Consider the following 24,053-nt stretch of genomic DNA (forward strand, 5'->3'; position numbering starts at 1 on the left):
CTTACAGGGTGACCTGGAAAATATTGACTGATTGGTGTCCTGAGTTTGAGAACCTATGCCCTATAGGGGTATAATTCATTGCTTTTAGCGAGCTGTGATGGCGAGCAGTGCCGATAACTCGCAGATCAGTATTCAACTGACACCCCCCCGCCTTTTCTACCGCGCTGGGTTTTTTCAGCAAGGTGGAAATGGCGAGTGCGGCTGTCAACTCGGCAAGGTTCGTGGCTAAATGCAGCGGGCTCTCTGCATTAGTGGCGATCCTCGCCATTCGGGGGATGGCGATCCTCCCATAAAACAAGCCACCTGCGCCGGCGGCATTGAATACCACCCAATTATTCAGTCAGTTGCAAGTTTACAGAAAAATCATTTTCTTGACTAAGATAACAAAATAATGATGAATGACACCTCATATTTCTGCTGCTTAATCAAGGCTGCCATATAATATGGACAATTGTGAACCATACTTTACAATGAATATTTCATTACATCCAATACAGAGTTCTAGGTACTTGTGTGTTATCACGGTGCCCGATTTAATCTAAATCGCATACAAATATCGCATACGATATCGTATACGATTTAGCGGCCGATTTGATCGGCGATGCGATTTAGCGGCCGATTTTCGGGGATTTCCTGCTGATTTGCATGCTATTCCATCCTTGCACACCCCCACTATCCAAGTCAGCCCGAAGCGTGGCGAGCAGACGCGGTACGCATCCTCCCGACCTGTTCATACCGTCACTATCTAGGATGGAATAGCTTGCAAATCGGCAGGAAATCGCAGAAAATCGGCCGCTAAATCGCATCCGATTTTTGCATGTGATTTGCGGCCGATTTCGCGGGTGTCGTGATAATACACAAGTACCGAGTTCTATGTTGTCCACTTGTAGGTCATTCTATTTCAATCAGTTTATTTTCCATGTGTGAAAAGTTTTGAATAAATGTTTTCGTGTGTTTGGGTAAGTTTTTATTTAATCTAAAACTTACAGTGCAAATTTACAATTAATTTGTTGGAAATATTCTGCATCTAAAACAAACCTATATCAGTAAAAAAAAAAAAAAAAAAAATGCACAAAAACTAACAATGGAAACCATTTACTAATTAAACCAACATGTCTTCTAACAATTGCATTCTGGGTATTTCAATAAAATGATGACAGTGGGCTGGCTGAACACAGAGTGAAATATAATTTTACAGTCTTATGCATAAAAAAATAAACTGGTCAATATACTGAGAAAGTGACGTTAAGCTTGTTAGCTGACGGCAAGTCTACATATCTGATTCCGCAGGTAGGTGCACAGCTGGTTCATTAGGTCTCTGTTCTGACCTTCAACCCAGTGCATCTCAACAATGACGTTGGTGGCTTCCTTCTTCACATTTACCAAACATTTAAAAAGAAAAGGTGAGTCCCTGCGGTGAGCTGGTGGTGACCCTTCAGTTTTGGCTTGGTTTGATTCTTCTGTAGAGTCGTGTCCATCAGCATCAGTGATTTGACAAAGGGTGGAATCCTCTGCCTGTCCAAGCACTGTTGTGCTCTCAGCCTCCATTAACTCCAGACTGGTATCTTCTGGATTTTGGGTTAGCTCTGGATCAGAAGGTAATGGAGTGGCAGTGATGCTGCTTGGAGCAGGCAGCGGTTTCTCAGGAGAGGATCCTGCCGTTTCTGGCGGTTGCGGCTCTTGCTGTAAGCCTTCCTTAGGTGCTGGCGTTTCTGGCGGTTGCTGCTCTTGCTGTAAGCCTTCCTTAGGTGCTGCCGTTTCTGGCGGTTGCTGCTCTTGCTGTAAGCCTTCCTGAGGTGCTGTTACTTCTTCCTTCTTTGTTAGTAGAAAATCCTCATTAGGGGCCCGAGGTAACTCTCGTAGCTGTCTCATTCTATTCCTTTTCTTTCTGCGGATATGGACCCAGGAGTTTTCAATCGCTGTCAGGAATAAACTTTCTTCTTCCTCACCACAGGGCACAGGTTTATGCTGTACCTGGAAGTACAATAAATAATCTTTATGTGCTACATAAAAAGTACAAAGATTTCTTAGTAAGTTCTGTACTTAGAACATGAATCTAACAATAAACATCCCGCCGTCATTCCCTAGATATAGACAGTGAGGCGAATTAGATGGCTCAAGCACGTAACCTGATGAATTATCTATCATTTGAAGTAGGTTGTAACCTGATTAAGTAATTTATGTAATTAGAACAATATAAAAAACCTCAGTTGGAGCCAGATAGCTATTGTGCCTTAAATACTTACAGCTGGGTACAGATTATTCTATAAATCAGGGGTTCTCAAACTTGGTCCTCAGTTCATGTTTTCCGGGTCACCCGGCAGATGCACTCATTACTCAGTGATATTTTAAAAGATCCACAGATGGAGCTAATTATTTCACTTGTGATTCTGTGAGGAGACCTGCAAAACATGCACTGTGTGGGGTCCTGAGGACCGAGTTTGAGAACATGTGCTGTAAATGATGATATATATATCTCGTTCCAAAGCAGATAGGAACAATAATCATATAGCATGTACCCCATACCATCGTTCCTGAATACTTCAAATCATCCCATTGGATGTGCTGCAGTTCTAATGGTACATTTCCACAGTCACTGCGGAGTAGTTACATGCAGTATGTACCACAGTGGTGCGACATAGTATGCAAATACTGATAGAGTCCTTATAAGATCACGCTGACTCCTGGATTTAACTGGTTCCTGAATGGTTTATTAGATTGTCCAGGCTGGGGTTAGAGTGACATAGTGAAGGGTCAAACCGTGTCCTCATATGGGAAATTATTAATTAGAAAAACAATCCCCCCCCCAAAAAAAATTAGGAGTAAGGCTGGGTACACAGACAATATCGTCCATGATCAATACAATTTTTCCCTTGAATTGCCTGGAATTCCTGGACAAATTCTAAAGTGCATACACACTGAATGATATAACAGTATCGTTCAGTGTCCAAATACAGGAGCATGTGGTTGTTGGTGAGATTGTCATCAGTACATGCAGTCCAATCCTGACTGAAGGGGGCGGTAACGAGAACCTGCGGGAGTGCGCATTTTTACCATAATCGTGCGTACACACTAAACGATATTCACAAAAATTTTGTTAACGATATCGTTACTGTGCACATTGTTTAGAAAAATCGCCTAACCGGTTCCCAGATTTACAGTAAAGGTATAAAAAAAAAATAACGTACATTCTAATTATCCTTTAACCCCTTCCTGACAGAGCCAGTTTTTGCGTTCCTGACAGAGCCCTTTTTTTCAAATCTGACATGTCTCACTTAAGTGGGGATAACTTTTTTTTGCTTTTACTTATCCCAGTGATTTTGAGATTGTTTTTTCGTGACACATTATACTTCAAATTAGTGGTAAATTTGGGTCGATACAGTCTGTGTTTTTTTGTGAAAAATACCAAAATATCGTGAAAAAATGGAAAATTTAGCGATTTGCAAAATGTTAAATTTTCTGCTTGTGAGACAAATAATCTTACCACTCAAAATAGTGAATAACTAACATAGACCATATGTCTACTTTATGTTGACATCATTATTTCAACTTACTTTTAATTTTTTGGGACACTAGGAGGCTTACAATATGAATAGCAAATTCTCAAATTTTCAAGAAAATTTCAAACACTGATTTTTTTAGGGACCAGTTCAGTTCTGATGTGACTTTGAGGGACTTGTATGTGAGACACCCCCATAAATGATGCCATTTCAAAAACTGCACCCCTCACAGTATTCAAAACAGCATTTTGGAAGTTTGTTAACCCTTTAGGTGTTTCACAGGAATTAAAACAAAGTGTAGGTGAAATTTCAAAATTTCTTTTTTTTTGCAGATTTGCAATTTTAATACATTTTTCTAAGGAACACAGTACATTTTACTAGAGAAATGTGACTAAACATTGATTACCCCAATTCTTTTGTTTTCATAAATATCCTATATGTGGCCCTAGTGTGCACGTTGACCAAACCACAGGCTTCATAATAGAAGGAGCACCTACTTGATTTTGGAGCCTCCTTTTTATGAGATTATTTTTTTAGGCACCATGTAGGTTTCTAGGCACCATAAGATGCTAAAAGTTAGGAACCTCCCCCACAAGTCACCCCATTTTGCAAACTACACCCCTCAGGGAATTCATCTAGGGGTATAGTGTACATTTCAAACCCCCAGGGGTTTCACCAATTTTGATACAACTGGGCTGTGAAAATGAAAAAATTTAATTTTTTATTTTCACGGCTCAGTTGTATCAAAATTGGTTAAACCCCTGGGGGTTTGAAATGTACACTATACCCCCTGATGAATTCCCTGAAGGGTGTAGTTTGCAAAATGGGGTCACTTGTGGGGGGGTTCCACTGTATAGGTGCTTCAGGGGTCATTGAACCAGAATCTGTGCTGCAAAATCCAAAAATCACTCCTTCCCTTCTGAGTCCTGCCATGCACCCAAATGGTATTTTTTGGTCACATGTGAGGCATTGCCGTACTCGGGAGAAATTGGGGCACAGATTTTGGGGTGCTTTGTCTCCTTCATTCCTTGTGAAAATGAAAAATTTTGAGCCAGATCTGCATTTTTGTGTAAAAAATGTAATTTTTTATTTGCACAGCCCAGTTGTATCAAAATTGGTGAAACCCCTGGGGGTTTGAAATGTACACTATACCCCTAGATAAATTCCCTGAGGGGTGTAGTTTGCAAAATGGGGTTACTTGTGGGGGGGTTCCACTGTATTGGTGCTTCGGGGGTCTTGCTAATGCGACATAGCACCCACCATGCATTCCACCAGAATCTGTGCTGCAAAATCCAAATATCGCTCCTTCCCTGCTGAGTCCTGCCATGCACCCAAATGGTATTTTTTGGTCACATGTGAGGCATTGCCGTACTCAGGAGAAATTGGTGCACAGATTTTGGGGTGCTTTGTCTCCTTCATTCCTTGTGAAAATGAAAAATTTTGAGCCAGAACTGCATTTTTGTGTAAAAAAATGTAATTTTTCATTTTCACAGCCCAGTTGTACCACAATCGGTGAAACCCCTGGGGGTTTTAAATGTACGCTATACCCCTAGATGAATTCCCTGAGGGGTGTAGTTTGCAAAATGGGGTCCCTTGTGGGGGGGTTCCACTGTATAGGTGCTTCAGGGGTCATTAAACCAGAATCTGTGCTGCAAAATCCAAAAATCACTCCTTCCCTTCTGAGTCCTGCCATGCACCCAAATGGTATTTTTTGGTCACATGTGAGGCATTGCCGTACTCGGGAGAAATTGGGGCACAGATTTTGGGGTGCTTTGTCTCCATCATTCCTTGTGAAAATGAAAAATTTTGAGCCAGATCTGCATTTTTGTGTAAAAAAATGTAATTTTTTACACAAAAATGACGTTGGGTGAGTGCCAGGCCGCCAAACTACTTTATATATATATATATATATATATATATATTTATTCACTACATATGTTTATTTTTTCTGGGCAGCTTGATGCTGCTGCTGCTGCGGGGGGGAGGGGGGAGGAGGGAGGAGGGCAGCGCTGCTGCGCTGTCTGCTGCCGGGGGAGCCGGGGAAGCTGCTGCTGCTGCTGCGGTGAGTGCCCGGCGGGTGGGAGGTGGGGGCTGCACATTGGTGGTGATCGGTGCTGTACTTGACAGCACCGATCACCACCGATCCCTGTGTTACCGAGCGGCTTAGCCGCCGGTAACACAGGAAACGCTGTGAATGGCTGTTCAGATTTGAACAGCCAATCACAGCGATCGCCGACCGGGGGGGGCACCCCTGCCCCCCCTGGGCGGCGAGGGGGGATGTCTGCTGTCAGGGACAGCAGACATCACCTAACTGTCACTGCGTCTATAGACGCAGTGACAGTTAGAAGGCATGACGTACATTTATGCCATGTGTCGGGAAGTACTTCCCGACCATGACGTAAATGTACGTCAAATGTCGGGAAGGGGTTAATGCAAGAAGATGCCAGGAGAGCAGGAAATACATTCCTCAGCCAGCAAAGCATCCAGAACACACACATATACAGCACGATTAGCAGGAAACCACCAGCTTCCAGGCAGCATCTTGATCTTATTAGAGTAAAATATGAGCTTTATGGTGAAGCCTGGAAAGAGCAAAATAAATGCCTTACAAATAATGGGATGTGTGAGGTAAACTACGGGCCTAGTGGATGCTCTAGCACAGATGGGTGTGTTATTGCAGTATATACACAGCAATCTATGCTGCAAATACCTAACAGCAATGTCAATTCTAAGGAATACTTTCAGCCGCACTGAGCTAAGAACAAGAAATGAGCTTTGCCTCAGACTTAAGGTGCCCATACACGGCCCGTTTAACGGATCTGTTCGGGACTTAAATAGTACACATCGCATCACATGCCTTGTGCATGTAGTGTGCATGCAATGCGATGTGATGAACAGCTAGTACAACAAGTATGTGCAGCACATACTTTTTGTACCGTACGATGAGATGCGTGGGAGCGCGCTTAGTAAAGAACGGACGTCTATGGGCAGCTTTACGTCTTGTCAGCATATACCTGACGTGTTAATTGTTCACCGAGCATCTCCTCTCTCTAACACAGAGCTGTAATGCATTATGAGTAGGAAAGTACTAATATAATAATCATGTTACCCAATGTGTGTATCGGTTCTCCAAACTGGAGAAATATGTGAGATATCACACCTGTCTGTTATGTTTCATAGACTATACATTTTAATTTGTTGCAGGTATCCACTCCTTCCATTGTAGCACTTGACCAGTATGAGAAATGCCACATTTAACCAACATCCTGCCAACCTCCTACCACTCTAATGGTTCAGCCGACAGCACATACATGCTGATGTTTTCCGCACAGCAATCAGTGCCCATTCATTTGTGTAGTATCTCACTTCATTTATCTTGTGCATCACTTTTCCAGGTATGGTTTATCTTACCAATCATACCCTATATGTATTACGCCCAAGACCACTGCCTCACCAGGTAATCTTGTGGGTCGGAAGAACAATCTGTGCACAGAATTTGTGTATTTGCCATTTATTGTTTTTCTGGCCAAAGTTTAGCCTTATTTCCAAGCAATGCTGTTCCCACCCACCGTACCCTAAGCAGTGCGCCCAGAGTCCTGCCTAGCCTGGTACATTGTGGGATGAACAATCAGCGAAACTAATAATCCTGCAGGGATCTTGTATCGAGGTTCAGCTTTTACTCATTGTATCTATAACACTGTTCTCAAGACAGCTGCCTCCTATGTAATATGGTGTCTGGAGTGCAAATGGGAATTCATCTAGGGGAAAAAGTACTTTGTAAATATTACTACAGAAATCTCACCTTCAGGTCTGTAAGTATCTTTTTAATGCAATTGGTGATCACTGCAATGTGCGAGTCCCCTGAGCCACCTAGAGACTTGTCTTTCAGCATCTTCACTGTTGAATCCAGAACCGTAAACATCATGGGCTTCCGCGGCTTTTCCAGTTTCCTTTTTTTAGAAGGTGGGTTCTAGGTTAGAGAACACAATATTAGATATATTACAGTCTACATTTACTCAAGGAACTTAGAAAGGTCACTTTATTGCTAAGGGTGGTATTAAATTAGACCCGATAGCCTGACAATGACCATGGGTCATATATAGAGCTATCCAATTAAACACATTTTTAAGGCCTGAGGGACCCAAAACATAATCTGTGATAAAAGCCATGTTATGTCAATTAATTGGATAGCCTATATGAACCAATTAGCTGTGTCAATTTACTGCAGCTAACTGTATATCACCCTAAATGTCCTACAAAAGGGTGTCCGTTAAATTTGCCATCAGGACCTTTCCCGCTGCTTACTACCCCAACACCCACCAAAGCCTGGTGTGCGTGAATTGTACCTGTTGCTATACAAGGCGGCATGCAAAACATACCACCTCTCTCTGTGCACCTAGCAATATATATCTAACTAGGTAGCAGCTATTATTGATGCAGAAGGACAAAGAATGTATCCCATAACAAATAGTTGAATGACTTTGCTTAATAATTCCACTGGCACATAGGGTTCTGCAAATCATTGAGGGGTAGATGTATGAAGCAGTGATAAGGGAGGAGAAGTGATAAAGTGCCTGGTACTTTATCACCAGCCAATCAGCTCCTGGGCCAGATTCTCTAAGCTTCAAAAATGATAAAATGGAGAGTGATACAGCCAGCCCATCAGCTCCTACCTGCCATGTTACAGACTGTGTTTGAAAAATGTCAGGCAGGAGCTGATTGGCTGGCTGTTTATCACTCTCCATTTTATCACTTTTAAAGCTTAGAGAATCTGGCCCCCTGACTGTTAAGTTCCAGGCTGGGTTTAAAAAGGGACAGTTAGAAGCTGATTAGCCAGTGATAAAGTACCAGGCACTTTATCACTTCTCCTTAAAAAATTATGAACTGAGATTTGCAATCTGCCATGAAAAACCGAGCAGCCCTGTCTGGTAGGTATGGCTATAGCTACAGTATTTAAAGTGTTGCAAGTGTTTCAGTCCAGAACATGGATGGGTGGCCAATACCATAGCAACATCTAAGGGTGGAATCAGCTACCATGAGACACACTTACTCACATGAGGCCGGAGAAAGGATATAGGGGAGGCAAACCATCTCTATAATGGTCGCCCATTCTGTGTGTGCGTGTATATGTGGTAGGAATTATAGATTGTAAGCTCCACTGGGGCAGGGACTGATGTGAATGTTTACCTATCCTCTGTACAGAGCTGTGGAATATGTATGCGCTATATAAGAAACTGTTAATAAATAAAAATTGCTTCATAAATGACAAATAGACTATGCCAACTGTGTGGCTAGTATCAACATGATGAGATGCAGACAAATCCCTCAAACAATTATTTTGCTTGCAGTCCTCTACCACTAGGTGGAGCTCAACAACTACGATGTATATGCTCAAGTAACGCCAGCGGCATCCACCCTCTCTTGTTCGGAGACATGCCTGCTGTACATGTGTGCTGTATATATTATCTTACACATAACACAGGAATAAATGCTATTACTACTGCGAACAGCATATCCACGGTGAATCCTTATCATGCCTTAGCATAGTTTATTGTGATCTGGAGCATGGTCATTGAATTACACGTGAAGCCTTTGGCAGTATGTGTTATTGATCAGTATTCCAAGAATTCCCAGATAACCACACAACATCTCCATCAGCAGAGTGATCAATGATCGCTATATGCTGGCACCAAGCTTCTCCATCTGCATTACCTCTTTGTCTGCTATTATCCAGTCTAGTTTTGCTGCACTTTTGTTCCCAACTGTACAGAACAATGGAATATAATTGCACAAAATAAATGGTGATAGAACCAGCAACTAAATGGAAGATAAAAAAGGATTTTCTCTTTATAAATAAATCCTTGAAAAAAATAATAATTCTATTCTGCTTTCAGGTCGTGCAAGTAACGTGTGCCAGGAAACGTGCTTCACAGCAAGAGCACAATTGTGTATTTTTGGTTCTCCAATCTCTGCAGACCCACAGATATACTCAGATGGTTTTGCCACTATGCTGTTTAATGTAACGTTGATGTGGTATTGTGGAATGAGGAGACTCTCAGCACTGGGAGCCAATCGGCAGTGTGAGATTTGTGCTGCTGCAGCTTGTACAGAGAACATACTCATTACAGGCACCCTTCCCAGAGTATCCACACAGAGGCGTAGCTACCGTAAGGCAGCCACCGCGGCTGCTTGGGGGAGCAAGCGCCAGCGGGGCGCCCCCGGTGCCCGGGCACTCTGGTCAGACCCCCCCTTAGCCCTCCGCATGCCGCCGCCACCGTATTCAGTCCGGCACCGCAGATAGCCTCCGGGCTCCGTCTCCTGCAGTAATGAAAAATGTCACGACAAAATGGCTGCCCCCTCATAGCAGACAGTTTTTACGGATGCTAGAGGAGGCCGCCGCCGCCTCCTCTAACATCCCTAAAAAAACCTGTCTGCTGTACGGGGGCAGCCATTTTGTCGTGTCATTTTTCATTACTGCAGGAGCCGGAGCCCGGAGGCTATCTGCGGAGCCGGACTGAATGCAGGGCCGGCGGCGGCATGCAGAGGGGTAAGGTAATTTTTTGGCGGGGGGGCGCCACAATATTAGTTATGCCTCTGTATCCACAGTAACACTGGCTTGCTACCTCGCTGTAGGGTAACACCATATTAGGGAGACCTCAGAAGTCATGCACAGCTAGGATAGGCATTTACCTGCCCATGATACCATTTATTGTCGTTGGTCTCTAGGTACAATATTAAGTTCAAAATGGTTATTGTGCTTCTTTACTGTTTATCGAGTCGGCAGCAAATTATAAAATGACTATCCCTGCCGACTGTATTCCTGTGATTGAAGTTAACCCGCAATCAGTTAACAAGCCTGATAAATGGAGGCTCTAGTAAGCAGAGTCCTCCGAATCCTTTATGTCATTATTGAGTACTAATAAGCCTGCTCGAAGCAAAAGCTTCGAAAGCTAGTCTGCGACCTTGTGTGTTTGTGCATGTGTGCGAAAGGGATATTGTCTCACTCTGCCAGCAGATGGCAGTGTTTCGGAGACTCACGGAGGCTAGACATATATATATAGATGATGTGCACTGTAACTGTCCATATGGAAGTGATGCTCTTGGTATTGTGATGGTGTAGAGCTGCGGAACAAAAACATTATTAACACTCTACATGCCTGAAATATTTTCACTAGTCTGGTAGCGGTGTGTTACGGAGTTACCTCACCAAGTATAGGTAATGTTAGCAGACATGTATTGGTACAATATTGTATATACACATGCAATAATATTTATATACACACACCTCATGACACAAACAAAGAACAATATCAAAAACTACTGCAAACAACAAACGTGCAGTAATAACATACAAGGATCCAGTGTCCCCTATGAAATCGGAGAAAGGGATTTATTGATAAGTACTAAAATCCTGTTTTCTCCTTCATCCACTACGGGACACTGGAGTTACACTAGGGACATCCTAAAGCTTCCCTCTTGGGTGGTAGAGCACGTAGGCACCTGCAAAACCTTACAACCAAAACGTACATCAGACACTGCAACAGTGTAAAACCTTCTAAACGTATGAGCCATGAATTAAGTGACCGCATGCAAAGCTGCAGCACAGAAGCACCTCTGGGAGCCAACCGAGCTTCTGACTTAAAAGGTCAACACTACTTTGATATCCCAAGATGCAGCAGGAGGCACAATGCCCTGTAGGGCACTGGAAAAAGATGGTTACAGCTGATACTTGTACTTTCACCAAGCCCACACCTGCCTGCAGGAAGCGAAGAATGCGGTATACCCAAAAAGTAGTAGTAGAAAATCCCTGGTGTTAACACCGGGACATGTAAGACTACCAAATGTGGTGGTCACGGATCTGACTACCATGTGCAGCAAGGCCAATCCAGAGCAACTAGGATGACTGGTAGACTTGCGCTTGATGCGTTTGAACACCTGCCGCAGGGTAGAAACAGGTATAACAGATGGTACTGCCATGGAACAGTCAGAGTGTCTACTGCCTCTGCTGCTGGATCCCACATTCTGGAGCAATATTGCTGTAATGGTCATGAGGATTATATGAGGCCTACCCCAATTCCAGACCAGCTTCTGAAACACTTCTAGATGAAGGACCCCTTCCCCGGGGTGAAGATCTTAGTGGCTGCAATAGTCTGCCTCCCAGTTCTCCACTCAAAAGACAAGATGCGGCTGGACTCCCGTATGGCCAAGTGACCAGGAGTTCTCCTTGGCCTATTTATGTAAGCCACGTCCGAGGCATTTGTGCAACATGAACTGGCAATCCCTGCAGAAGAGGATACACTGCAAGGAGGACATTATACACTGCCCTGAGCTCCAGCATGTTGATAGGTAGAAGCTCCTCCTGGCATGACCAATGACTCTGAAGTTTAGTCAAAAGGTGTAAAAAAAAAAATAACAGGTCAAAATTAACCTCTTCACTACTGAGTATTTTGGACAGACACATTCCATTTGTAATTATTTATCCAGTGTCAACACAAATGGGCAGAATGTGCTTTTTTACATTAAATATTGCAATAAAATGATCTAATAGCCAATATGTGTGCTTGTATTGATGTCTCTCTATTTTATGGCTTTTCAGCAGTAATTTGTCCCTGAGGACCAGGGCTTAGGGGGTTATTCTAATTCCTTTAAATCCCCAGTGCGTTCGCATGGGGGACCAATGTGCGTATGCACATGCATGCGGCCACAGCTAACAGTGTTCAATGGGCACACGCACCCAAGACTGCGGGCGGGGGTGGATAGTTGCGTTCATCGGAATGCCCAGTGTTTCATGGGCATTGCCATGGTAATCGGTCCGTGAAGTTGGTGCCAGGGGCGGGCAGCTGACAACATTGGATGTCAGCTGCCTGCCTACTTCCTGGCGAATGTGCACACATATCTAAGGTGACTTGAGTCACTTTAGATATGCATGCACTCACCACATCATTTGATGGTCAGCAAACATCGAATGATGTGGGTGTTTCCACATAGCCTGCTAATGGATGTTTATGTTAAACATCCATCTCAGCCAGTGGGAACAGATGTGGCGTGCAAGGGGAGGGGCGGAATGGCATTCAGCATTTGGGGGACTCGTAAAGAAGCAAATTCACAGCCTTGCGAATCAACCAGAATGATTACAATATTGCATCGCCTGGAGGAAGCCCCGCCACCCCCAACTTTAAGGTGGGGCAGTTAGGTAATCCCCCGCCAACCCCCTAAATAAACCCCTGTACTGTTTACTGTAGCTGTAAGGATGTTAATAAAACAATATTGCTAAAAAATAAAATATGTAGTGCGAGTTATCGGTGGCAGTTGGCAAACACGGGCATGTATGTCCTACTTGTATTAGTCTGATTGGTTAAGACTCATGCATATTAGGAATTAGTGAGTGGTGCAAATAAAAAAGACCGTACAGTGTAATGAGGTGGCGCTATATCAATTTTAACAGTAGCTGTATAAAAGTATTTGCCCTTTTATTACCCATAAAGCACTCGAGTAAATTTGCTGTAATATTGTGTGATAGTCATTTCATCTGTAAAATAATGGGGTGAACAGGTGCATGGCTTTTTTTTTTGAACACCAAAATGATGTAGAAAATCTCTGGTAATATTATATCCTTTCATGAGAACTGCAGGGGCTGAGATCACGCAGTTCTTTAGAACGTGACCAGTCCCCTATTTTATCGACAGGCTATCTGCAAATGGGCTACCCAGCCAGCTTCTTCGTATTCCCGAGATTGTGGTTAATACGGAAGTATTCTGTGTGCCTTATTTAAGAGAGTTAAGATAATAAGGAAAAAATACCGTACTATAGCTTTAAATGGTTTGACAGCCTGTAAAAACAATCAATTCTATCAAGCCAGGCTCGGCTTGAAATCACAGTTAGTCATCCTTTAAGACCTTTCACTGGCTGCTTACAATCATACCAATTTAATGCCAACCCTCTGAATTGTAATTGCCAGGCTAGACATCTGCAGTTAACCCCCAACCTACGTTTTGGGGGAAAAAAAAAAAAGGTGTCTTGAAAATCGATAGACAACATATTCTCTTAGCCTAGGCTACATAAAGGTGCCTGCCGGGTCGTCCAAGACACAATCTTACTTACATTGTTTCACAGCAGCCGACAATTATGCCGATAGTGTGATAGAAGCTGTCAGCCAATGCCTTTTTAATTTGATAAGCCCCCAAAAAAATCAGTGTGCATGTCTAATCCTTCAGACAAATAGGCATTAGCAGGCCGGTCTGTCACAAGACGGCTACACAAAAGGTATTTATCAGACACGGGGCAGGGAGCGTGTTTACCCACAGGCTATGTGCAGGGATTGTGGAAGCATCTTAGAATAGAGCGCTGCCAACACATTCCCAATAGTGGCTGGAATGAACGGTATAAAGCACAAATGTGATCTGAGAGGAAAATAAAGTGCAGCAATGCAGCACATGGGTAGTTTATTGGAAGGACAAGTAAGGCACACATAACATATGGAAAGTACGGGGCTTCTATATATATTTGTTGGGCAAGTAGGATGGCAATGCGTAAAGTCAAAAGCACAAAAATGTAGAGCTGCTCATATTAACTATAGGAGTAAACACTGGACAATCATGAAGGTGAACATAATGAAATCACAGAAATGTAGAAGCTATTTAGCATTTGCTTTTATCAAACAAGCAGTTTTGGCATAAGATATTGCATATCTGTACATATATAGGGGGTAATTCAATTTTGATGCACACACACAAAAAAACAAATCTGGCTTTACAGTGATTTTCCGCTCAACGTTTTAGATTTTTTGGGGTAATTCAATTTAAGCCAGTTTTCTTTTCATTAAAATATTGTTGCAGTTTGGGGTGAAACCACAAAGGAACCAGGAATAGTTCCCAGACTTATGCGTTTTCGCAATCACAAAAAACAGGACACATATAAGGGATTTTTTTTCCTGGACGTCACTGGGTAGGAGCGGAGGTGTAGACAGTGAAAACTTTCCCACCACTAATACACCTCTCACTTAGGGGGTATGCAATCCCCGCCGCTATTTCTGACGGGGGTGCCTATTCACTGCGGTCTTGCCCGACAGCATTGAAGAGGCAGATCGACAGAACGGGCCCGACTTTAACACGCCCCCTTTTCGGCGATCGTCAAGCAGGACATTGAATCCTACCTAGCGATATGCTGTCAAAGCAAAGTGAAAACGGGCCAGGGTCACGGATGATCGAAAGTCGTCACCCGGGATGGCATACCCCCTTAGTACCTTACATTCTAGCAATACATGTATACATTATTCTGTCTTTACACTCAGGTTATGCAAAAGCTAGCCCCACAATTTAGCAGGTGGTGGTAACAAGGATTCTTGCTGGTTACGTAAACCTAAACCTCAATCTAAAATAAAATACCAGAAGCAAATTCAGTATATATATATATATAATAATAATAGCCCCAATAAATAGGCGCATGCATCGGTTCATCAGGGATTTTGTTTCACCTGACTACGGCAGGCGAAGCGAAATTCCCAAAAATGGTGCTTTTCGATTGGAAACACAGAGGTTTTCACTGAAACCATGTGTTTTCTGGCAAATACTTATTTTTTTTTTTTTTGGGCTGTCGAAATTGGATAGCCCCAGGAAAAAAAAACAACCTTTCAAAACAGTGGGAAAATATGGAGTGCAGTCAACTAAACCAATACGAACACACATCATACTGGGTTATTACAAACTGTACACAACTGCAGCTTTATAAATGAAGAGATGCAGTTGTAAACCTGTCATACATATATATTTTCACCATGGCACTGTATGCAAATGAAAGGAAAACCGCAAATAAAAGTATATATTCCAGCTTAAAAATGATATAACACAAAAATATGGCTCAAGTGTTGCTTCGTTCAGCTGTGCATGGCCGCTGTTATGTTGTTCTGTCATTTTGACAGAGTGGCATATAGCAATATGATGAATCCCAAGGTAATTGTTACTAGTAAGTTGACCAGGCACTGCCAGTTCACCTTAGCCACTCCACCCCAATATTCTTATCCTTGTTCTTCAGGGTGGTCTGCCCAGTGGCTGTGGTGGGAGCACAGAATGTGCTATGCAAGTTAGGTGTGACATACACACATATACACTACCGTTCAAAATATTGGGGTCACCAAGACAATTTTGTGTTTTACATGAAAACTGACCTTTATTTATCAAATGAGTTGCAAAATGAATAGAACATATAGTCAAGTTTAGACATAATGATTTTTATTTGAAATTATTTTGTCCTTCAAACTTAGCTTTTGTCAAAAAATGCTCCTTTTGCAGCAGTTACAGCATTCCAGACCTTTGGCACCTCCCACAAGTTGGATTGGCTTGATACCATGCGGTCAAGCTGCTCCCACAATAGCTCAATGGGGTTGAGATCTGGTGACTGCACTGGCCACTCCATTACAGACAGAATACCACCTGCCTGCTTCTTCCCTAAATAGTTATTGCATAATTTGGAGGTGTGCTTTGGGTCATTGTCCGGTTAGCTCCAATCAAGCGCGGTCCATAGGGTATGGCATGGCGTTGCAAAATGGAGTGATAGCCTTCATTATTCAAAATCCCTTTGACCTTGTACAAATCTCCCACTTTACCAGCACCAAAGCAGCCCCAGACCATCACATTACCTCCACCATGCTTGCCAGATGGTGTCAGGCACTCTTCCAGCATCTTTTCACTTGTTCTGCATCTCACAAATGTTCATCTGTGTGATCCAAACACCTCAAACTTTGATTCGTCATTTCGAAGAACAAGAATAGACAGTAAAGTTTCACATTAAAGTTCTTTTCTTTTGAGAGTATAATCGAACCCACAAATGTGATGCTCCAGATGCTCAACTAGCTCAAAGGTCAGTTTTATAGTTTCTCTAACTAGCAAACCCATTTTCAGCTGTGCAAACATAATTGCACAAGGGATTTTTAATCATCTGTCATCTAACGCGATTAGCAAACACAATGTACCATTAGAGCACTAGAGTTATGGTTGCTGCAAATGGGCCTCTATACACCTATGTAGATATTCCTTTAAAAAAACTATATTTGCAGCTAGTATAGTCATTTAACACATTCATAATGTATAGAGTGTATCCCTGATTAAATTTATCTTATTGAAAAAAAAAACAGTGCTTTTCTTCAGGATATTTCTAAATGACCACAAACTTTTGAACGGTAGTGTATTATTGGATCATTTTTTAGCACCCTTCAGATTTATATTAAGAATAACACATATGCAATAGTAAAAAAAAAAAAAGGTTATTTGAAGAAAATGACAACCTTAAAATGTGCTCCCTTACCGGTATAGTCACATCATCACAGAAGCTCCATGCCAGTGCCCAGCGCATCGTACGCCCCTGGTAAAATTCAGTGTGGGCAACTTTAGGAACCTATGGTGTATTTAAAATAAATACAAATCAGGTATTTTAATAGTAATCACAAAATACAAGTGGTTTTCAATAAGCCATCACCTCTACATAACCCACATATAATGTATAATAAGGAAGAGCTCTTAGGGTTTTATTTGCTAAGATGGGAGTTCTATTTCAGTTGGGATATTGTTATGGGCAATCAATTATCAGTTTATGGGGGAGGGGGGTATTTAATCTTGGATGCTATTTTTGACAGGGAAAATAGCCTATTCATCGCTACCGTTTCCGACGGCTATTTTCCCTCGTGGGGGTCCACGACCCCCATAGAGGGAGAATAGAACGTGCCCGCAGCGTGGCGAGCGCAGCGAGCCCGCAAGGGGCTTTGTTGCGCTGGCCACGCTGTCTAAGTCCGGGCAGTCGGGATCCCGACGTAGGGATAATAACTGTCGGGATCCCGACTTTCGGAGAAACATACCACACCCGATAAAACAGATCCGACTTCAAAACAAGTTAGATCTGTTTTGTCAAAAAGGCCCACGGATTTATTAATTCATGGTCCTTTTTTGGCAACCCGTGGCCGTTTTCGTTGACACGCCCACTTTGACACTCGACAGGCGGAACATTGAATTCCGCCTGTCCAGCATCTGTCGAGTGGAGCAAAAATTACCTGGGATTCCGGATCCCTGATTGAATACCGCCCTATATCGATTATCTTCTAGAACAGTGATTCCCAACCCTGGTCCTCAAGTATCCCCAACAGTGCACATTTTCCAGGTCTCCACACAGAATCACAGGCAAAATAATTAGCTCCACCTGTGGATCTTTGAAAAGGTGTCTGAATAATGAGGGCACCTCCCAGGTGACCTGGAAAACATGCACTGTTGGGGGTTCTTGAGGACCAGGGTTGGGAACCACTGTTCTAGAAGGTGCTAAATAAATAAGTAGATTCTGATCGATTGCCCATAGCAATTGAATTAGAACTCCCATCTTAGAAAATAAACCCCTTGGGGTGTAAACAAATATAAAATAAATTCATTACGTATCCCCAAATCCTTAGGTTTATACAGATAATATACTAGTGAAGGTTATACATTTTGACAAACACACTCACAATGATAAACAAGTACTGTAGATTTTCTTTAAAATCCTGAACCAGTTTAGATTAAATGCAGGTAAATAATACAGCCATTATTATATTATGGTTTGGGACTGACAAACACATATGGGTGTGATGTTCATGTGCCCACCCTGAGAAACTGCAGGGGAACACGGGGTGAACATGCAAACGCCGTACAAAGTGGGCCTTGGTGGGAATTGTACCCAACACCCCAGATCTGTGAGGCAGCAAGAGAACCATTGCACTACTGCTGCCATTAAGATAGAAGAGGCATGGTATGATATGAACACAGTTATGACCAGGCCGACATTCATCATGCAGACAGTGGGGGTTATGTAGACATGATCACTTATGCGGATTCAGAAGCCAATTTATTATCGAACAACTGCGCAAGCATACGGATCATAGCGCGCAAGGGCAAATAGTGGCAAAAATCAGCGATTATTTTTTTCTGCAATCCACTCGTGACTTGACACAGGATGCCGCCCTTTGCGGGTGGTAACCAGATGCCTTCTGGGAGTGTCATAAAAAAATATAGGCATGCCCAGGCATTTTAAGGGAACCTGTGTGATGTCAACTCGGGCCTTGATCAACCAGGCCTCTGAGTACATCCCAGTTAGAAGCACACAATTCTTACAATGTCTCTGTGTGCAGCAGCAGCATTAATATCTCCCTTCAATGGAAGGAACACCATGAAAGGCCATTATTCCTCTTCCACCACACTGTACGGATGGTAGTACGCATTTAGGCAGAAACCATTCTTCACCACACATTCATCCATCAGGCGGACAGATAATAAGCATCAATTCTTTTTTTCATTTTCTTTGCTGGTTTACACATAATTACACATAATAAAAAAACATTTTCTTTTTTTTATCACAGAATATCCTTTCCCCTTCTGCTCACACGAAGCATCCATCATGGCAGCTGCATGAAAGCGAAAGGCTGACACTGCAAAGCTGATACCAGTTAGTATTCAATACCCATTCACTGGACTGACATGTATGAATAGATGCCCGGAACCCTGAGTGTTTTCAAAATCTGCATTTAATAATAAAAACCATGCTCTTATTAATTAATGTACAGTATACTAGTGCAATTGGTTTCAGGATGTTTGCTGCTTTGGACTGTTAAGGCCCCCATACACTATGCGATTTTGGGCCGATTTCATCCGATTTCGGCACTTTGGGCCGATAACCAGGTGAAATAGGACCAAAATTGCAGGTGTGTGACATCTTATCCGATCCGGGGTCCCATGCGCAAGATCACATCTGACCTCCCTGTATATATGCCTGACCGGGTGAGCAGTGTGGCGGGGGAGCAGTGGGGCGGGCATCATCACACTGGGGCGTGCAGTGGGTGGCGAGAAAGCTCTCGCCGCCAATCAGAGAACCGCCAGTCATTTTACAGATTATCTTTAAAATCTAATGCCCGCCACTACACTGCCCGTCCCGATGATGATATCTGCGTTCACCGCCCGGCCAGGTCAGGACTCGCCGCCCGCTAGTGAATCCACTTGCCGCCCGCTGCACGCCCCGGCGTCCTGCAGATGATGATGATGATGACGACCGCCCGCTGCAGCTCCCGTTACATGTAAAAAATGGCCCATCAAGTGCCAAATTGTATGTGAGCCTCCCGAGGAGCTCCCGGGCGGCTCACAGGAGAATTGGGTCCGACTTGTCCTAAGGAAAAGTCGGCCTAATATATGGGGGCCTTTAAGGACATACCATGACTCCGGCATTCTATTGTTTGTATAGCTTCTAATGATTACCAATTCTTATCTGTTCAGACAGTCCAATGTACGTCTGTGCTAGAAATGAATACTAATGTTAACACTGGGACAGCAGTCGGTGTAGGGGTGAAAGTACTCCCACCCACACTGCAAGGCCCACAATACCAGGAAAGTTCTACTGCCTGAGTTGGAGGGCACTGGTGACTAAGGGGCAGATTTATTAAGCTCGGTGAAGTGATAAACTGCCTGGTTTTTATCACCGGCCAATCAGCTCCTATCTGTGAAGTTACAGGCTTGGTTTAAAAAATGACAGGTAAGAGCTGATTAGCCGGTGATAAAAACTAGACAGTTTATCACTTCACCTAGCTTAATAAATCTACCCCTGAATACTTTGACATATCCATTAACAAATTAGCATTAAAATGTATCTTCTGTACTTAATGATTATCTGAATAAACAACTTGGGTTTCAAAGCGCTGTTAAGATAGATATACCCCATTGGTGTAGAGCAGGCATGTCCAACCTGCGGCCCTCCAGCTGTTGTGAAACTACACATCCTAGCATGCCTTGCCATAGTTTTAGCATTCCCTAATAGCAAAACTGTGGCAATGCATGATGGGACTTGTAGTTTCACAACAGTTGGAGGGCCATAGTTTGGACATGCCTGGTGTAGAGGTCTGTGAATGCTATGAAGGGCTCTAGACTTATATTGTCACAAAAATTGGTAACGTGGGAATAATAAATACCATAAACGTACCCCTTGTATCCGCAGCTCTTCTTTCAGTGGAGCCAAACTGCACTTCTTACCCAGCATGCAGCTGTACCATCTAGAAAGAAACATCCAACAGGGTACATAATTGGTGAGCTTTATATCACTGCAGGAGTGCACACGAGCCAAGGGCAGCCCAGCAACCCCTGTATTAGGCATACATTATTAGCTGGTGATTCAGACATCTTGACATTTCTCCCTACACCAGCATGAACATGGGCTACATCATTCTGGATTTGCATTAATTAATCAATTCTGAACCATTCTGATGTGGCTTTATCCCACCGTGGAAGGGGAACATAGGGAGATAATGGATTACAAGTTTTGTTAGACAAAGACTTCAGGTAATACAATTGGGGCTTTTGCAAAAGAAACAATCTAATACACTTGAAGGCAGACACTTATTCAGTCTGAGCAGCGGATATCTGATGAAGGTACACAGAGTAGGGGTTCACAACATTAGGACTATACTTGCTTTGTTTAAAAGAAACCACTGGAAAAAAAAAAACAGGCATTACACAGTTCACATCAGATGTTGCATATAAATGCACCTTGGTAATTAGGGATCTTCACAATAACTGTTAAAAAAAAAAAAAAAAAAATGAACGATTGCTTTAAAATAAATAGACCTTGCAGGCAAGACAATATAGTCCAAATGGAATGCGTTTTGCTTGCCATTGGATTCAGATTCGAACCCTAATCAAATCGCAAGCAAAATTGCACAGTGTGAGCGCACCTTAACAAAAGGCAATACAGCCCAAGCAGAGGTTTGGGGGAGCCAACACTGTGGGGGCAACATAGTCTCTGCAAATTCCAATGGGTCTGGTATGGAATCTGCTGAAAATGTACCTCAAATAATGTCTGCCGCCTTGGGAGGAAACAGATGCTACAGGTTTTACTAGACAGATGAATAGATGCTAGAGGTCCTACTGGGTAGCACATATAGCGATATAGCCCCTGAAATATAAAAATATATTGGTCGAAATATATATATTGCCCCTGGCAATGAGCATGTTAACTCACTGGCAACAATCATGTAAAGCCTGGCAACAAGCAGTAAAAAAAAAAAAAAAAAAAGGTATAATGAATGGGGGCACCAGAATTTTTTTGGGCAGAGGGGCACACATTTTCTAGTTACGTCACTGCTGTATTTATTTGCAGTTATTTTGCATGCAGTGGCCGAGCTCGCTGGCACTTGTAGCTCTCCAAGGGCAAATATGGACCCGGGCCATTTGTTTTCACATATTACTCTGAATACAGGTTGAAAGACCAACTCACCCACCTGAGTAAATCCAGTCCTGGTTCCAACTGGCATAGGGCTGGTGACATGTGGGTTCCCCTATATAGTTAGAATGGCTCTAGCTTCCTAATCCCAGTGCAAGCAAGTGCAATCATTCTAAATCCCAGCATCCGGCTTCTTAGTAAATCTTTCCAAAAGTTTTGTGATTTCAACGGCATTTCTTAAGGCCCCCATACACTATGCGATTTGGGCACGATTTCACCCGATTCGGATGAATCGGGCCGTGAAATCGTCCCAAATCGCACGTGCAGACACCCCATCCGATCCGATACGCGGTCCCGTGCGCATCGGATCGGGGTCGGGAGGTCGGACGGGCTGCACATAAAGGCCCCCATACATTAGTCCGACTTGTCCTAAGGACAAGTCGAACCTGATTTCACCCTGCAGCTCCCCGGGAGGGGGACACACGATTAGGCACTTGATGTGCCAAGGTTTGCATATGATAAATCGCATGGATTTATCATATGCGGTCCCCGGGGAGCTGCAGGAGGAGGGAGCCGTGCGGGGGATGCCGGCTAATAGAGAGCCGAGCAGGGGGAGGCTGCATAGGGAGCCGGGCAGGAGGAGGGTGACAGCGGGAGCAGCGCGCTGGGCAAGGAGGATGACGCTGGCTGCCGGGCAGTGGCGGGAGCCGGGAGGAACACAGATAACTTGAAAAAAAAAAAAGCCCATACAGAATGACTAGCAAGCCATTGATTGGCTGAGACCTCTCTCAGCCAATCGCTGATTGGCTGAGAGAAGTCTCAGCCAATCAATGGCTTGCTAGTCATCTATATGGGCTTTTTTTTTTCTTTCAAGTTATCTGTGTTCCTCCTGGCTCCCGCCGCTGCCCGGCAGCCAGCGTCATCCTCCTTGCCCAGCGCGCTGCTCCCGCTGTCACCCTCCTCCTGCCCGGCTCCCTATGCAGCCTCCCCCTGCTCGGCTCTCTATAGCCGGCATCCCCCGCCCGCTTTCATCCCCCGCACGGCTCCGGGGCTGGGCTGCACATAAGATTTAGCAAATCTTATGTGCAGCCCGTCCGACCTCGATCCGATGCGCACGGGACCGCGCATCGGATCGGACGGGGTGTCTGCAAGTGCGATTTGGGCCAATTTCACGGCCTGATTCATCCGAATCGGGTGAAATCGTGCCCAAATCGCATAGTGTATGGGGGCCTTAAGATTTGCTAAATCTTATGTGCAGCCCGGAGTCGTGCGGGGGATGACAGCGGGCGGGGGATGCCGGCTATAGAGAGCCGAGCAGGGGGAGGCTGCATAGGGAGCCGGGCAGGAGGAGGGTGACAGCGGGAGCAGCGCGCCGGGCAGGGAGGATGACGCTGGCTGCCGGGCAGCGGCGGGAGCCGGGAGGAACACACTAACTTGTGGTCTCAGCCAATCAATGGCTTGCTAGTCATTCTATATGGGCTTTTTTTTTTTTCAAGTTATCTGTGTTCCTCCCGGCTCCCGCTGGTGCCCGGCAGCCAGCGTCATCCTCCCTGCCCGGCGCGCTGCTCCCGCTGTCACCCTCCTCCTGCCCGGCTCCCCATGCAGCCTCCCCCTGCTCGGCTCTCTATAGCCGGCATCCCCTGCCCGCTGTCATCCCCCGCACGGCTCCCTCCTCCTGCAGCTCCCCGGGGACCGCATATGATAAATCCATGCGATTTATCATATGCAAACCTTGGCACATCAAGTGCCTAATCGTGTGTCCCCCTCCCGGGGAGCTGCAGGGTGAAATCAGGTCCAACTTGTCCTTAGGACAAGTCGGACTAATGTATGGGGGCCTTTAGATGTTCATAAAATGCTTTCATTAAACATTGAAAATGACCATACAATGTCCCAATAATGGATCACAAAAATGTTTTATTCCATTGCCTCCACCCATAATAAAAACCTCTAGGTGACATCAGATGTCTCTATAAACAAAAATACACTGCTATTTCACTTGAATTTATGACTTTTAAAAGTGAAACAAATAATCCAAAATGGGCTAATAAAAAATAAAAAAAAACATTTAGGGGCTGATTTAGATGCACTGGTAGCAGGCCTAAATTCGGCCCCATCCCCGAGTCGGGTTTGCGCATGTGCAAACTCTGGGAGCGAACTGCGTCGGTGAGTTTCACACTGGCTGGGCCTTTCGCCCCAAGAGGGGTGGGAAGGGGATGGTGGAAGGGGATGGTGAAAGGGGGTGGCAGCAGGGTGGGAGGGGCTTGGGACGGGAAGGGACGCCCAGGGTTTAAAAAAAAATGCGTGGTGTACCCCTGCAGACGCAGGCGTGTCAATGCCTGC

General features: G+C 44.1%; 1 protein-coding gene across 3 annotated transcripts in view; it reads right to left on the reverse strand.

Moving 5' to 3' along the window:
• Positions 1–1,079: 1,079 nt before the first annotated feature.
• Positions 1,080–24,053, reverse strand: part of METTL16 (methyltransferase 16, RNA N6-adenosine) — a 53,419-nt gene continuing 30,445 nt past the window's right edge. For 2 of the 3 annotated variants that reach the window (XM_083172229.1, XM_083172230.1), the window contains exons 7-10: positions 20,478–20,547; positions 16,800–16,889; positions 7,303–7,470; positions 1,080–1,974 (exon numbers count right to left, since the gene is read on the reverse strand). In XM_083172229.1, the coding sequence (XP_083028355.1) occupies positions 1,255–1,974; positions 7,303–7,470; positions 16,800–16,889; positions 20,478–20,547 (1,048 nt within the window). In that variant the 3' untranslated portion in view covers positions 1,080–1,254. The remainder of the gene's footprint in view (positions 1,975–7,302; positions 7,471–16,799; positions 16,890–20,477; positions 20,548–24,053) is intronic. The other variant, XM_083172231.1, reaches the window with a different exon arrangement.

Source organism: Crinia signifera, chromosome 2 (assembly GCF_055691185.1).
Source record: "Crinia signifera chromosome 2, ASM5569118v1, whole genome shotgun sequence".
Taxonomy (NCBI): domain Eukaryota; kingdom Metazoa; phylum Chordata; class Amphibia; order Anura; family Myobatrachidae; genus Crinia; species Crinia signifera.